Source organism: Dermacentor silvarum, chromosome 1 (assembly GCF_013339745.2).
Source record: "Dermacentor silvarum isolate Dsil-2018 chromosome 1, BIME_Dsil_1.4, whole genome shotgun sequence".
In the NCBI taxonomy this organism is placed as follows: Eukaryota; Metazoa; Arthropoda; class Arachnida; order Ixodida; family Ixodidae; genus Dermacentor; species Dermacentor silvarum.
In genome coordinates, this window is record NC_051154.1 from 54,887,335 (window position 1) to 54,904,300 (window position 16,966).

The 16,966-nt window shown below is 48.6% G+C and overlaps 1 protein-coding gene across 2 annotated transcripts in view; it reads left to right on the top strand.

The window, feature by feature from the left end:
• LOC119463535 (protein naked cuticle homolog 2-like) overlaps window positions 1-16,966 on the top strand; it is a 49,010-nt gene that overhangs the window by 10,852 nt on the left and 21,192 nt on the right. The window contains exon 1 of one of the 2 annotated variants that reach the window (XM_037724377.2): window positions 7,954-8,170. The exons of the other annotated variant lie outside the window; for it this stretch is intronic. Coding sequence (XP_037580305.1) covers window positions 8,063-8,170 — 108 coding nt within the window. The 5' untranslated portion in view covers window positions 7,954-8,062. Of the gene's footprint in view, window positions 1-7,953; window positions 8,171-16,966 lie in introns of those variants that run through there. 2 annotated transcript variants of the gene reach the window in all.

Genomic DNA, 16,966 nt, shown 5'->3' on the forward strand with positions numbered 1-16,966 from the left:
CAAAATAAATCCACAATTGGTCAAGTTAACACATGTAATTGTTATAATTAACAGTGTAATATAGTTGATGATTGGTTGCGATGAGTAGACATGCATAAGCTATATTATAGCTCAATAAGTAAGCAAAAGCCAATTAGCAGTCGAGCCAAAGAATGCGCTTCCGCATTAGTAGACAATTCTCAGGATTTCTGTAGCATTCTTGTGCTCCTGATTGCTCATTAGCAATATAGAAATTGCTAATGCTATCATATCACTGACGCCCAGCGGCGCTCTGTCTATCTAATACGTACGTCCCTCTTGGCGCGTGCTGACCGTGCGCTCAGGGATCGCACAGCCCGCTTCGCAGACATGGAGGGGAAATATATATATATATATATATATATATATATATATATATATATACCAACCGTCTTTGTATCCTAATTGGTTAAGTTTTTTTTTTTTTTTGAAGTGAGGGCTCCGGTGTTTGTGCGTGCGTGTTTGTGCGCGCGCTTTAGCGGTAACACACGTGCGCACACGTGCGCACCTAGGCTTATATACACTTCGATGATCTGCTGAGAAATTCGCTTTGTACCGAGCTGTTAATGTTTAAAAGAAAGGGAGAGAGAGAAAACTCGACAAGGCGTAGTCTCTGCTAGCGTTTGGGTCATCCGAATTGCTTTTTTTTTTTTTTTTTTGTCTGGCCGGAATTTTGATCTCCCCTGCTTTACAGTCCGGTTCTAGTAAATCGGGTCGTCTCCACAAAAGAAAGATAGAAGAAGAAACGCCATTGAAGCTTGTTGCATGGCAGCCGATGCTCGTAATTATACACCATCGGTGGGGTTTCGAAAAAAAAGGAGCTGCATTTGATTGTTGTTCCAGAATCGACATGTCCCGAGTTCGGTTAACAAAAGGTCAATCAACGTGTGTCTATACGCGATATCACCACGGGGTCGTTTCTACGGGCGTCGATAAAATCGTTGATGGCATCATGATATGAATGCAGCAGTGATTGCTTTCTTCGTAATTCCATGTTTGTATAAGTTCTACGCGCAACTGTTGCTTGATTGTTTATGGAACACTGACGAGAAAAGTTCTCGGAGAGCGGAATTCGCGAGAAACGTATTCCCCCGCGAGTTCCCCACACATCCACAATATAGGGTATCGGTGAACACAGTGTGGCAGCCGTGCCGGAAGTATCCACTGCACCTTTCGATTCGGGGCCGGACGCAGTGACTGAGAAATTATTTAGCTAATAGGACACTCATATGATGTTTAAAACAAGAGGGGAAAATAAATAATTAAGAGCAGTTTACTGAAAATAAGAGCTCGAAAGCAGCTTTCTTCCTTTCTGCTACTAATCGTGACGTCGCGTGTTTGATCACCGGCGTTAAAACCTCTTCAGTAAATCATATTTTTCATAGAGGGGCGTTAAGCCCCGGCACTGCCCTTGCGAAATGCCGGTGTCAAGGCCGCACAATGAAAATCCAACATAATTGCGAATAGTTCATTATCTGCCACCGCCATGAAATGTGCAAAGAAACAGTCCGCTCGTTTGCTCTGAGAAGTGACCAATCACATTTCAGAGTCCGTCATACGATCACCTGCTTTCTGTGGTGATACTGCTGTGGACGCTATGCGTACAGCTGTCAGAGAGAATACTGCTACGAATTTCTAGCTATCGCTATAAAAGCATTAACGCGACTCTGTGGACACGCTACGCAGCTCTAAGGAAAGGAACGCATATTGCGCAACTCGTTCCGCGTAGCGAGAACCGCCGGGTCTCCGGACACGGGCACAAGAAAATGTTGCCTCCGTGCTTTTCGCGTTGAAAAAACGCGTAGTGCTTGTTCGGCAAATAGCATGGTGCGTCTGACCTTCCTGTTCCGCCATGCTGATTGACCGGACATTTTTTTTTTCTCGAATATTTTCGTGCGTTCTGTAGAGACGCTGCTGTGAAGCGAGCGGTCCATGCCGCTTGAGCAAGCTATGTGCTCGATGAGGTTTGCCGAGCTGTCGCACAGGGGCCGGCATCATCGGTTGTATGCCGCCGCCGGCGCATACGGCACGCTTGCGGCGGGGCGCAAAGGCCCCCGTCGGAGCCTTATCTTAATTTCCAACATGGCGGCGCCGCCGTATCGTGAGCGGCGGCGGCGGACATCAAAGGCGGCGGCCACTCGAGCGGTTCCGGCGGCTTCCCTGCTGGGGCGCCCGCAGGCGGCGGCCGCGCCGCTCGGGGCCGCTAATTAATTGGCCGCCGGACATTGCGGCGGCCATTTCTGCCATGGCCCCCTTCTTCACGCCTGCTGGCTGCACGCAGTACAGGTGGCGTCACCCCGCTCCTTTGCACCCCTCGAAGCAGCTGTAGGCAAGGGCTCGGCCCCCAGTTGAAGCTCAGGTTTCTCGCGCTCATTGTTATGCGGCGCCAAGTGGTTTCGCAGAGGCTGTTTGTGGCCGCGAGTGGCCTTGCAGGGCCTTGATGCGCAGTACATCCTCGTCCAATATGAAATGGCACACCTCATCTGTGTTCGAACCGCGATTCCTGTAAAACCTCACTCTCTGCTATTTGTTATTTTGTTGTTCTGTTTAAGAATCCTGCTCGTAGAACTTTTCCTCATTACAAGCACACACAAGGAACATTACCGCCTTTGAACCCAAATCCGGTGTTCCCTTTCATAATGGACGTAAAGTGGCAAAAATCGCTGGAAGGCATTTCTCGAAGCACCGCCCATCAGCGGGCCCCATTCGTACAGTGCATTTCGAAGGGGGTGAGGGGGTGGACCGACGGGACGCACGTGCGTCCGCGGAGCTGTTCGGTGGCAGCGCACCTGAAATGGAGTGGTGCTAGCGTGCTTTTGGAGCGCCATGGTAGATATACAAGACAGGGCTTCGACAGCAATACGAATGTTCACGCGTCGATGCTGCGTTCTCGCCAGAAGTGAGTGAGCAGCAGCATGCAACACGCGTGCATTCCGAAGGGAGTGCCCGCTACGCGCGCATACGACTTCGGGCGCCGCCGATCCCCTCGCCCGAAGTGGCTGTCGGGCCGTTGCGCGCAGTCACGCGCGCTCCCGCGGCGGCGGACGCGCGTGTGCGTTGACCCCGCGGAGCAGCCCGCCGGGCGAGCGCCGCCTGGCGGCCGGCGAGCATCAAAAGCGCCGTGCAGCGCCGATAATTCGCCGCGCCGAGTGTGACAAACGCTCAAAGGGAGCCGCCAGGAAGATTCCCTCCTCGCGCCACCGAGCACTTGTGCCCGCCCGGTCCGATAGCGCGCGATACCCCTTGCCTCCTCCCACCACTCTCCGCCCACGCCTCGCGGGAGCCCGCTGAGTAAACAAACCGTTGATCCTCCGGCCTTATCGAGGATCTCCTTTCGAGCTCTTTATAACGCTTCTATCTCCCTGTACAAGTCAACAGGGGAGAAATCTGTGCCCTGCGCACCATGGTGGACGCCGTCAGCGCAAGAGCTTCGTTCTTGGCCTCGTGCATGGTTAACTACTCGGCCAGACAGGAGAGCGGTCGCATGTCGCCGATAGCTTCCCGATACTACTATTGCTCCGTCCCTTCTATTAAAAACCAAGTCTTTTCTGTGACATTCATTTTTATTTGGCCGTGTAACGCAACTGCGATAACTTGCAGCGTTGGCGAGCCTTTGCCATTGATGAGGTAACACACCACTGCGACACGTTTCATACAAATGTCATGATGACCGAATAGTAAAATAATATAGATTTGATTAATCACATTTCGATTCTTCCTGTATCCATCGTTCTATCCCAGTCCCTGGTCGATATCGGGCGCTTTTCGCAAAGCAGTTCGTGCGCTGTTGCATGTTGCATGTTCGTGCACCAAAGCATGTTACAAATTACGTCTAGAGCTCTAATTGCTGGTGCACGTACTTGCGATTAATCTGCACGCAAAAAAATTGTTTATCTCGCCCCCGAACGTGCCTTTACGTCTGATATCACTCTCATTTATGCCATTCCATTCCTTGTCCCCACTAGGGCGGGGGCAAAGATGAGGGATCGATTACTTTCTTATTTGTTTCGTGTGTAGCTCAGTGCGTGGTTCCCCCTTCCCTCTCTTTCAATCCGATGTCTGCAAATATTTACATAGAACTCCCGTTTTGTTGCAGAAAATTTGCTTAAGGTTCCCTTTTTTACGACTATTGCCGTTTAATGTCTCCTATGATGCAGATATCGCGGCGCTGTTCTAGACAAATGTCGCACGTTTGCTCATAATGCGCGCTACATTCCTCTCTCCCGACTTCACTTCATCATTCATGCACTTCTTTCCCGTTCTATCCGCAGATGCGTTATGATTCTGATGCTCGGTGGTGTTGGATCGCGGCATACAATCCTCGTCTTCTTTAAATTCTGTAGCACCCGGCAAACTTGAGTGCGGTGAACACGTGCTTTTCTTTTATTATTCCTTTATTTTTATTCTTTTAGCATTCAATTCTATGGTGATTCCTGTTATACTTTGACACGGTGGAGACGGAAGTAGTGTGGAGGAAGCTACCGCCTGAGTCTATGTTCGATGCGCCGCATGTATGCTCATGGCTCCTGCTGCACCCCGCCTTCGTTTATTTCTCTGGCCTGCGTGTCCAAGCTCTTAATCAGCAAGACGTGTCGAACCTCTGCAATTTAAATTAACTTAATGCGTGTTCTGTCGCATTGCCACGGCGAGTTTTACAGAAACGCGCGTGGCATTCTGCGTAATGCAAGTCTGTGCTGCACATATCAAACTTCAAGCTTGAATGCTTACGAAAACATGTCCAGCACATGTCATCCGTATCGTTGCGCCGGCTTTAAAGTATTCACGTCTGCCGCGTGTGACGGGGGCACCAATCAAATCACACACAAGGCATACCGTCGCTTTTCGCGGCACCTTTTGTAAGTTCTTGAAGTCGTCTGAGCACCATGGCGGTATTTTGCCACGAATCTGTGGCCGGCACCTCGCGCGGTCAAAGGATGCATCTGGCAGCGGGAGTTTAATGGAGAGCACAATCGCGACAGGGGGCGGCAGCCATCAGGGGAAGGGCGAGACCTTGCCGTGCTCATTTGCGCCTCCCGCAAAGCCTGCGAGCGATTAGCGACGCGGCACGCTGGCTGGCAGTGGTCTCTCCGGTCGACAACAATGCTAGGGCGGCGAGCCGGCGTTGTTGGACGGCCCCCGCTGGCGGCATCTCGGCCGAGGCCTCGAGATCAAAGGCGCCGCCGACATGTGCCCGCCAAGATCGGCGCAGCCCTCTCGGCGGCCTCGACCAAAGGAGCGCTCCCCCTCTCAAGCGGCGCTCCCTCCGATGGCCGCCGCAGACCGGAGCCCAGCACCCGGCGACCCTCGGACACCCATTAAAAGCCGCCGGCTGCTCCTTCCTTTTGGCCCACAGTGGCTGCGGTCGATTAGATCCGCGCTGCCTCCTCGCGCAAAACCCCGTTCCCAGCACGCGTACAGCCGATTTTTTCCCTTGTTCCCTTTTTTTTTTCTGCGGGAAGTTTCACTCGTGTTCATGTTGCCGAAACAAAAAAGAAAAGAAAAAAATATCCATGGCCGGATGGCTGAGATGCTTATCCCAGCTTTCTGGTTGTATTGGTTTATGCAGCCCAGGTTCATAGAGCTTCCTTTCCTGGCGTGTATTTTGCATGGGCCCAACACATGCTGAACGCTCACGTCGTACTCCGGCGAGCAGTTTACGAGTACCTTGCGTAAACGTATTATGCAATCAAAATGTATATTGAAACATACAGAAGCGCCTCTACGTTGGTCAGCAATGCTCATGTGTATACTATATGGTGCGCTTTTCAAATGTTTTCCTGCGCACACGTGGGAAATAGTTAACTCTGAAGGCATCGGCTACTCGTGGCGGCTATGGAGTGGCATCGAACGCACCGCTCTGCACAGTGCGCACGGCCTGACGCAGCTAAATGCATAGTTAAAGCCTGAGATCATGGCAGAGTCTCCTCCTTTACTGTTACCCAGCTTCGGTGCCGCTCACTTGGCCGTACGCTTACTTGTAGTGGTTATGCTAGCTCGGAGGCATCTGCAGATTCGTGCTCAGGAAATATTCACATATTCATACCATTTGCTGCAGATTCAGTGGAGGGTCCTTGAAGAGTGTGTCTTTGAACAGCATCATCTCTGATCTAACGCGCGTGTGCGAAACTATTGTTTGTTTGCCGTTGAGGCTATGCACAGCTATTTCCTAATGTTTTTTTTTTTAATTTTTTCTTTAAACTAGAAATAACCCGCCGCCGCGGTGATTTAGTGGCTGTGGCTATCTTCTGCCGAACACAAGGTCGCGGTCAATGTTGCCAAATTAGCGGTTTTTCCGCTAAATTTAGTGGGTTACACTGTTTAGCGGCCGAAATTGTATTGCGGTAGGCGAGATCTTTGGCGGTTTTTAAGTCTTGTTAGCTTTTTTTTTTTTTTTTTTGCGGTGGTTTTTGGTGGCTCAACGATTTTATTTCTGAAGAGTCGGAGTTTTTAAAATAACACTCTTTTCTGCGAGAAAGCGTCGCTTTGCGCGTATGACGTCTATGAGGTGTCACGGTACCTAACATTGGAACACAACACACCCAACGCTTTGAAGGGGCCTTTCTTTCGGTAGCGCGCCCCTCTAGTCTATATCCATGCTAGTCCCGCCCTGGTTTAGTCAACTGTGTTCAGTCAACTGAACATTATCAAATGTAAACAGAGGAACAGAATGTTAACAGAGATGACGAATGTCATCTTAACTGTTCGAGCCGGACTCCGAAGGTTTAGTGAATATTGTTCAAGGTACGAACTGTTCGCGAATGTAGTGCAAAAGATCGGCGCTGAAAGCCCGCCTGGAACCAGCGGTACAATCGCCCGTTGAGTGCTCGACAAACCAAAACGAAGCAGACGACCTCTTTCTGTGAATGAAAGTGCCTGCAGTCAGTCAGCAGATTCTAGCAAGGAAAGAACAGTGATATGTTAAAGTTGAGTCCGCGGTTTCTAGTCAGCAAATGAATAATTTCTTCTTTGCATAGGAATTTTCGGCGTCTTGGGTACAAATATTGAATGTAGCAATTTAGCGGGTTTCGGAGGTTCCTGTTGTAGATTTTTTTTTTTTTTTTTTTTTGAGTTGGTAAGACTGGTCGTGTAATCTCTCGAGTTTGCTCAAGGGTATAATGATCGTATATGCGCAAATGCAGGCCGGTTACAGCAGCATACGTATTGCGTGTGGAATATTCGAAGCAGAAAGCCTCAGCCATTGTATGATTTAGCTGCAAGTTGTAGAAACCCATGAGGTCAAAATTATTTAATAGCTCAACGGCGTCTCTCAACTCGGGAGTTGATTTGAAGCCTTAAATGTCATCAGTTATCACAGGCACAGTTAGGCGATGTAATGGCTCAAGGAGCTGTTTCTGGTCCTTATTTGTTAATTCGCGGCGCTTTATCATATATGCAACACATGAAGTTAGTTTTTTTTTTTTTTTTCCCTATCCTAGGGAGCAGTTTGTCGTACGTTCTGGTAAGCTTCGTTATAAAACGCTAAGATGTTTCAGGTATCTAAACGCATTCAAGTGCGCACTTCACAGTCGTACAAGCTGTGTCACTTGTGAAACGTTATTCGTACTCGCTCCGGGGCCTCGTCCTTCTCTAACAAGCTTTCTGCTTCATCTTGAAGGGATTTGCGTTACTTTGTGCGTGCAGTGCTAATATGTAAAGGTGCATCTGGTAAAAATAATTCTTCAGACTACGTCGCCCTCACTAGTAGTAAGGGCACGCGTGTGCTCGGTGGCGCCGGCTGCAAACATTCACGGTCACTTATGTGCCGGTCCTGGGGAAGCCCCTTCGTGCTGGCCCCCGTTGCCCTCACGCTGTCCAGCCCGGAGAGGGGCCAAGGCGGATTGCAACCACCGGCCTTCCCTCCAAGGCGAATGAGCCGCTCCTAGGCTCGCCGCGCATGCGCGTTGTGCCAGCTGTGCAGCTTGTGCCGCTCCCGCCGCGTCGTTCGCGGAGTGCCCGTGTGCGTCCGACGAGCCCGACTCGGTGCGCGCGACTGTGGTTGCGGACGGTGGTGATGACTGCTTGATTCGTTCGCCGACTGCTGCACATGACAGTTGTTGACATGGCAACCATACTCAGGAAGATGCCTCGCTTTACCGTCAAGTTTTGCTCGGCGTTCAGCAAAGCGGAAAGGTCGCTATCCGAGTGTCCGCTGGTGAGCGTTCCGCAGATTATTATTATTATTACTATTATTATATTCACACTGTGCTTCGCTTGTTCCTGACAGAATACCGGAATAGCATGTTTGTTGGTTGGTCTGAAGCCGTGAACTTATGCGTTCATGGGGATGATGATAAATACTACTTCTAAAGTTGCATGATTAAAAAGAAAGAAAAAGTAGCGCGACTTTTTGAAGGACTAGCGCTGCTCTTCTACTTTATCCTCGTCAAAAAAGTCGCGCTCTTAACCTTGCATTATGCAAAACCAACCCAATATTTAACGTTACTAAAGTTGCATTGTATTCTCTGAAGAGCTGATGAGGCGGTATTGATGAGGACGTTTCAGCGGAACGTTTTCACCACCGCCGTCTCTCTGCTTTGTTTGATCAAAATGTAGGTTTCCTTGTCATTTTTTGACCAGCGGTAATTACCGGCGTTTGACAGCCGCCGGCAAGGTCTCTTCAGCATTGGCCCGCCATTCCTCTCTGAGCAGCTGAGATGGAAATGAAAATTCCCGGGGAAGCATTTGCGGTATTTTCATAAACCATTAGAAGCTGCCGTAAGGAATGCTCCCCCCCCTTTAATTAAGGGAGGTACACTTAGGTTTGAATTATGCGAAGTATCGTATCGAACGGACAGCTCAACATTACGAAAATTTGGTGCACCAGTGAAGAACGGTGTCCGTAGCCCAGAGGTAGTGCTTACAGTGGTGTGTACCTGCACCGAGGTGTACTGCATTCCTTGTGTGCTTAGTCACCATCAGGGCGGGTATTTGATTTAACCCTTTAACCCCCATGTAGAGTGAAGGTGAAACGTGTGCGATGTAACATTTTCGGCCCAGCGGCGTGTATGTCTTGTGAGAGAAAACTAGGCGCAACTAGTTGCGAGTAACGGCATGCAACCGAGGTCTCACGGTGTGCCTGACATGCGATGGACGTGACGTGTACCGTGCTTTCCAAGCCGGATTGGATGATCCATGTTTTAAACGGCAGCTGAACCGGCCAGCAGTCTTGTGCTTTGTAACGCTCGTATTGTGTGAAAGACATCCGTAAATAGAATAAGCAATGTTTTTGCGTTGCATAGCGGAGCCCTCGTGGATCTTTACGGATTGGTTGCTAAAGTAAACTAAAGTGCTGGTTAATACAACGACGTAGGGGTACAGGGGAGAAACGGTAAATGCGAGATAACGATGTGTGCTATGCTGTCAAGCCCTGCTTTGTGTTTGGTTTGCGGTCCTCTGGCAAGCTGAAGACCGCAGATTTTAGCTCATAAAGCCACTCTGAGACTGTCTCGGAAAAATTAAAAGGAATTTAACCAGAGCGAAGTGTGCGGTTGGCTACTGTGTATGGAGGGAAGTGGAAAGTGTTATCTTATGCGCTTATGTATCTCATCTTGTGTGCTTTCTCCTCAATAAAACCACGTAACCACCCGCGACGCCATTTTTGTCTGAGGAAACACTAGTACAGCGATAACCATAAATTGGCCGTCTGTACAAATAGTAAACCTGGAAGAACGGTCTTCCGGTATAATAAATTGCACACGCTCGTATTGAATGCTGTAATAACTACCTTTCACTTTAAGCAACGGGGCCTGTGTCTACAAGCGGCTGTGCCGTTACAGCTTGAATGCGATGCGTAAGGTAGTGTTTTGACGGAACGTCCACTTTTTTTCAAAAGTGCTAGGTAAACCTTTCTAGTAGCAAATCCCGCCGGAAGTCGAGCACCAGAGCTCGTGTGAGATGCAATACGACAGCGCGTATACTGCCATACCGTTTGCGAACCCTTTGTTCTGTACGCTTCTGGAATTAACGGTGCTCGAAGCATTTGCAGGCACGCTCGTGTTTTCACGCATCACTGCATAAGACAGTATGCGCTTATCTGCAATACTGGTCTCGAAAAACATATGCGGCGTCTAAGTGCGCACTCCTTCGAACAAAGGTACCTGTAAACGTGCAAGTGCGATGCTCCGTTACTGATATTTACTGTATATACTTGTCGTCTAGCTAGCCCTCCCAATGGATTTTTTCTTTTAAATTTTAGTGCAGAAAAAAAAAAGAATTTCTGGCTTTACACTGAAGTCGGTGTTTTCCTTCATATTGGCGCGCATCGTATACATTTCTTTTCGCTGAGGTTAGCGCTCCGAGTTTTTTTTTTAGGCGACCCACTTTTATGTGCTCAGCGCACAGACTTAGCGTTCGACAAATTGTCGGAAGCACGCATTCAATGTGCTTACATGGCTGCAGTAAAACGCCGTCCGTGAACCGCGAGTGAGCTGGCCCAGCGAGTGCGTGAAATTTGCGTAACTAAAGATGTTCCGGCACAAGAGCGGGCTCTCGGTGGTAGCCCAACCTATCCCAGCACACGGCTTCTCATGATCCTTCAGTTTCAGTTTATTTCTTTCGTAAGTGGTATACATGCTTATACATACATGCTTACATAAGTATACAGAAGGAGGTTCCAGAGCATGTAGCTGAAATGGGACTTCCTGTCAGAAAATATACATTTGTGCGAATATATGGCATAAAACAGCAATGTAGTAATCACTTGGGGGAATATTATGCAAAGTAAATGAAGTACAAACTGCAAATAATACGAAGTCAATAACTAGTTGTACAATTAAGGGGACAGTAGTTAAGGCATTCACAACGCTTATATAAAGTTCACAACGCAATGTTTATAAAGTGTACAATTGGAAAACATATGAAAACGAAAAAAAAAAAAAAACGAAAGAGAAATGAGCGGGAGATTAGATATGTGGATATTTTTGGTTCTCTAGTAGAAAAGTGAATGTTTTCTTGGAGACGTAAAGAGCGCTTGACATATAGTGGGAGGCTGTTCCAAGTAGATAATGCTGTGGAATTTTCCGATTGTTTTTCATAATTAGTATATATTAGTGACAGTACCAAATTGGTGTTAGCTGCTAATCTTGTGCAGTTTAAATTAACCAAGGTAACCTCAGAATATATAATTACTGGGGGGGGGGGATTACTTATTATTTTAAATAACATTACGGCTAACTTATATTTAGCAACATTATTTACTGAAAGTATTCTGTGGCTGTGAAGCATATCAGAAGCACTGCAGTAGAATGAGGTGAACGATATCCGGATGGCCGGATTCTGCAAATGCTGTAGCGGTGTGCTTATATGCATGTGTTGAACGAACAAATCCCTACATTTGTGTTCCCGATAGTACGGCTCTCCTCCGTCCATTTACTTTCGCGGCCAGTGGCATGCATGTTCACCCAATTTCTTTTGCGTAATAGTCCTTGAGTTCCCGGCCGTGTGTGTGAAATTGTCGGTGCGCACCAAGCACCAACGAACCCTGTTTTACACATATTAGGGGCTTAGCCTTGTGACTGATATTTTATACCAGCCAAGTCTCATAGCATTTACGGCGCTTGTCTTCATGCTCGAGTGTTTTGGTTTATCTATTATAACGGCGCGGGCTTTTCGTATAAATACAAAAAGTTTTAGTGGTGCGATGAAGGCGTGTGGCTCGGTAATTCACGGAGTATAACTATCTGTGCCCGTGCCACATGGAGCCGTGGTCTCAGGGCATTCGTTGTAAATGCGGGCTAGGAAGGTCTTGGTCAATCCAGTACGCCTCGACGATCGTTCTTCGTGACCCGTCGGGCCGTTTCATAGCTGTCGTTTTCTCCCGCCGGCGGCGCCATCGCCTCACATGTCCGGTAAATTAAAAGTTCGATGCAGGTTCCGGCTTTTCAAGGAAGGAGTGCAGGTTTTCATGCGGCGCGGTCTTCCTGGAATCGACGGCCATGTTCGCCTTGGTAGACTGCAGTGCACCCCTTCTTTTGATGTCGCCAGATGCGCGCTACATAACAAAGGTTACGACGAGCCTCCGGGGATTACAGGATATCATTCGTTGTAAGACACGCAGGACGATTCCGTACGTCGCATGGTCCATTGTTCCACAAATGACGTGCGCCGCTGCGTTTGGACGTAGTACGCACATCGCATGGCACATATATAGCTTTCGCGTCCATGGCGGCCTCGTGCCCAACAGCACAACTCCAGTCAATGAGCAACCGCGGCAGGTCTTGCAACAAGCGGGAGGGATCATTACCATTCAAGTGGTCCGTCTGATGAAAACTTAGTTTGCCACGTCCATTGCATCTCCAGTGTCATGATTAGACAACAGATAAACACACCTACCTAATATCTTTAAAGAGGAAGAACAGCCTTCCTCTTCTCCCGCCGCCGGCTCCGGCACCGCTTAATATGTACTGGTTAATGGCCTTGTTATCTACAGAATTACTCAAACGCTATCGAAATGCCTTCGCTGATCTTTCATTTAATAAAGCGAATAGCTTTCTAGCACAATTTAATAAACGATGGTTTCTGCACTTTTTTTACAGCGAAGCTGTTAAGGGCTAGGTTCCCCAGGATCGTGTCCGCGTGTAGAAAAAAACTATCATCATCAGCATAAGCTTGTCTCCATGTGCGTGACGTCACGGTTTCCCGCCAGTTGTGCCTTAGCACAGGTGTCAAAATGGATGATGGATGACCCATTGTTATAACCCTCGCCACCGCCGATGCCTCTTTCACACGTGTCGCGATACTCGGCGGCGGCACGTCCCGCCCATCGTTGTGCCCCTTTATCTCGTGGCGCTGTTATCAGCAGTTGCCCTTTGGACTCGCTATGGGAAGGACGCTCGTTTAACCACATCTTCCAGTATCCTGACTTCAGGATCCTGATGATGCCGTGCAGTGTGCCGCGGCTATGAACGCTATGGCTCATGACGATGACGATGGGGAGGACTTGGCGAAGCTAACGCACTACTTGGCCATCGCGCCGGGCGAAAACAAGACGCCGGTGTCCTTGCTCTTTGACGAACATGCCGAAGACGCTCAATATAGTCAATAATGATATATAAATTCACTATAGAAGACCCACCATAGTCAGAGCTTCGCTGGCTTCTATCATCACAGTAGTGGAAGGGCTCTGAATTTTTTTTTTTTCGCTACGTTTATTCACGTCGTTTGAGGAATTGCATCCGCCATCGTAGTGTGTGTCGCTGGCTGTCCACTAGAAGTAGAGTTACTGCATATGCTCCCTTTATACAGTAACTCTAAAAAGAAGCACAGATGACGCGCTTCAAAGCTATATTCTGGCTCCACTACTATTTAACTTTCGTGAGAACGGCATGGTATATGATTTGTTACTCTACAGTTACCCCCTAAGGTGATGATACAGTGCAGTTACTTGCAACAGTGTTGCAAAAGTTATGCTCAGGCATTTGCTAATTTACAAGCAGATTCTCTGCAAATAATGAAGCGGTGCCAGAATAGTTGAATTACCATATCAACCAAGACAAAACTAAGGTAATCTGTTTTCACTGCCCCTGCAAGCACATTTTTGTGTTTCCTCAACTGCATCTTGTTTTGAATGTTCCTGTATACTTTTCGACATGTCCGTATATGTCTGTGACTATCTGAGGGAAATTGTTCATTTGCTTACTTTTCACCGTATTCTTGTACTGGGGTGTAGCGTTTACTGTTCTCAATTTTGTTCTTTCGTTCTGTAATAAAGTTGACATTGTCCTGAAAAGTATCTTAGGGTCTATATTTTGCAGAATGTCATTTAAAGGTCCAAAATATTATACCTCTTATATACACCTACGTACCCTCCGGCCGCACTAGCGCTTCGTTATTTCTGAACATCTTTTCAGAACCATGATTGAAACTATGGTGCGCCTAGCTTTTATCAACAAAGTGACACAGGAACCATTTCTTGCAATAGTCACGGTAAGACTTGTAGGCTTCAACAATTTTCTTTCACTACTCATTGTATTGTAAACGTTAATATTTCCTTTATAACAGCAAGTACTTGCGTGCATCTACATTTCTGATACTGCCGCTTGCTGCTTTTATTAGTGTCATTATAGTGGAACTCTTAAGAGTTGCCTGATAATATGATAAAGCATTTACATGATTTACATAACAAAGCTGCAGCAAACCTTGGATTGCATTTGGAAAACGTTGCAAGCGATTCGCTCTCAGCTGCTGTTATTTATGCACATGCACCGAGTGTTTGAACAGATGTGCTAGTTTTTGTGTGACCAGTACATCATTTATGGCCTGTTGCCGTGACGAAACCCTTCGCCGCTATGAAACCTTTTCGTGACCGATTTCAATTTGTTCTTCTGAACCATACACAAGTCGGGATAACTATAATTTCGCTCAGCTTTTACAGGCTACGGCATGCATGTAATTAAATCACTTGTCGCCCTTGTGTCCACATGGCTCCCGCTTTTCGCAGTTAGTGATGTGGGTGAGCTCGTGAGCCGGTGGGTTAGAAGGCGCGCTTTTGCGCCAATGCCTTCTCTTCAGGAGTACTCATTTCGACGATCGTCAACCAAATGGAAGCGGCGTCGGTCGGCCAGCAAAAAACGCATTGACTCTGGCGCTCAACTCTGTGAGGCTGTGGCGGCGCGGCAGTCCGAAGAGGACTGTTTCTGCTCGCACTGGCGCGATGAGATTGCTCGGGCGACTGGTAGCAGTCGTGGGGAGCACTTTTTTTTTTTTTTTTTTTTTTCAACTCTTCTTTTGCGCCCGGAATGCACATAGGCGGAGGCGCGCGTGTCGAGGCGGCCGCCTTGAGGGGCGCCGCCGATGCGCGGCGGGCGGCCAGGATGAAAGAGGCCTTCTGGCTGCGCCGCCGCCTGGGGCTGCGACTCGCCCTTGTGCGCCCCCTCTCCCTTCTCTCTCTCGCTGTGTGTGAAAAGGGAGGGGCTCCTTCCCTTTTGGCCGAGCAGGATGGGTAGGCCCCCCACTTGCTTTGTGCATTTTCCTGCTGTAATACACAGGGAAGGCCTTAATTTCGCCCGTGCCCTGTAATTTCGCACGGGCCCTGCATGACGAGCGCGACGAGCGCTGATGAGGTCGCTGATGCTGCTCACGACCGCCGGATTCTCGACGGCCCTTTGTACCGCTCGCGCGGCTTCCGCCATGTCCCTATTTCCAGAGCTGCTGATACCAGTCGCTGTACCGGCTTTCGCTACCTCCAACGTATCCGACGGTTCTCTCTGGAGCGCGTCCGCCGCGCGATGGCCTGCGCGTCTAGTGGCCGCATAAGCCAACGTTCGTCTCCCAGGGCGAGCGACACGCACTACACTCGGGCGCCGTTGCTTTCGCTGTCGTCCGCGTCAATGACGGCAGCCCGCAGGTGGCCTGGCCACAAAAGGGCCGCGCTGGGTCTCGGGGCCACCGTGACTGCGCTGATTTGCTATCTACGCGTCCAGTTTACTTCCGGCATTTGGCATGCACCGCAGGAGTCGTTTCTTCGAAGGCTGCGTGTTCTCGTGGCTCTTACCGGCGGTTGTCGGCGTGTGCACGGTCACCTCTGCGAGCCGTTTTACGCGCGTTGTTCAGCTGAAGAGAAGTTCGCAGTCGCGCCTGAAGGAACGGCACCCTGGAATGGGGTCCATTCCAAGCCGTTAGTGCGCGTGCTGCCCGCGCTTCTGTGAACCAGTTGCGAGACTCTGCCAGAAGAGCTTTCGGAAACCGCAAGGCACATTTGATGCGCTAAGTAGATGAATGCACTGGCAGTCGCGTCGTGTGTGGTCCGCGGTCGTCCGCAGCGTCGGAAGCTGGGCAGTCCCCATAAGGGCGAGGACGACTGCTTTGTCAAAGGTCAGGAGCTTTGGGCGTGGCTTTTTGGGGCACCCGGACTCCCCTTGTCGTGACTTTGTGCAGAAAAGGTTGGACAAAGGACCCGTTTCGCGCGCGCACATACACACACAATCGTATGTGCTGCCGCTAAGAATATTACGCCATCGCGTTCCGTCTTTCGCGTAGTAAAATGATTTTTTGTTAGAAATGATGTGGGTTAGGAAGGGAAGGTGTGGTGCTTGTGACAGCGTTATAAAGTATAGTGGGATATAGGAGAAAAGGATATATGAGGAGAGTGGAGAGATACTGTGAACTGCCCTCAAGCCACAAGCAGTGGGGAAAGGTCGTCTCCACAATCAATATTTCAGACAAAACAGAATAAGGTGTTTCGTGACTGTACGAGGAGTGGGAGAAAGAAAATTTGAATTGTTTCACATCTCGGGCATGCAGGAGACCATTGTAGAGGTCACAGACTGATTCATTTGCCCTTATGTATGAATCGGTAGGATGCACTTGGATCTTGATGTTCCCCTGATAAAGGTGTCTTGAATTGCTGTGAAAAATGCTGAGTCATTATAAATAGTTAGCTACGCTGCATTGGCAGGTTGCCCCTTTTAAGATTTTCCAATTATTTATTGTTCAGGGAAAAGAAAAAGAAGAGTTAATAAAATAGCAGTGTTATTTAGCAGTGCTAAATTTCAAATTTTGCGCACCAACTGCAAATATGAGACGTCACTTGTGCAAATTATGTCTCTGGTGCAGAGGGTGAAACACATTTCTAATACTTGTTTATCCATGCCAAAGAAGAATAGCTGTAGTGTAAAAGGCATGGACTGTGTTTGGTGATAACAAAACCCAAATTGGTGTCGAGCACTCTCGTGCTTCAACACAAGTAGTGAAAGCACAGACCGTTGCTTTCATTCACACAGAGCCCCATGTTGCCATTGGACGGCCGCAGCTCAACCTGATGTTGTGCTGTATTCTTCCTGAATCGAAATGTCTCCCAGAAATGCAAGAGAACCCACCTGCTTTCCTTATTCAAACACACTGTCTTCCTCACGTTTACCTTAACTAGCATAGTCGAAGGTTCAGGTTGGCCATGTGCACACAGTTTCATTTTGCGATTACATCCTGTTGATAGACATGGGCAGGTGCCCAC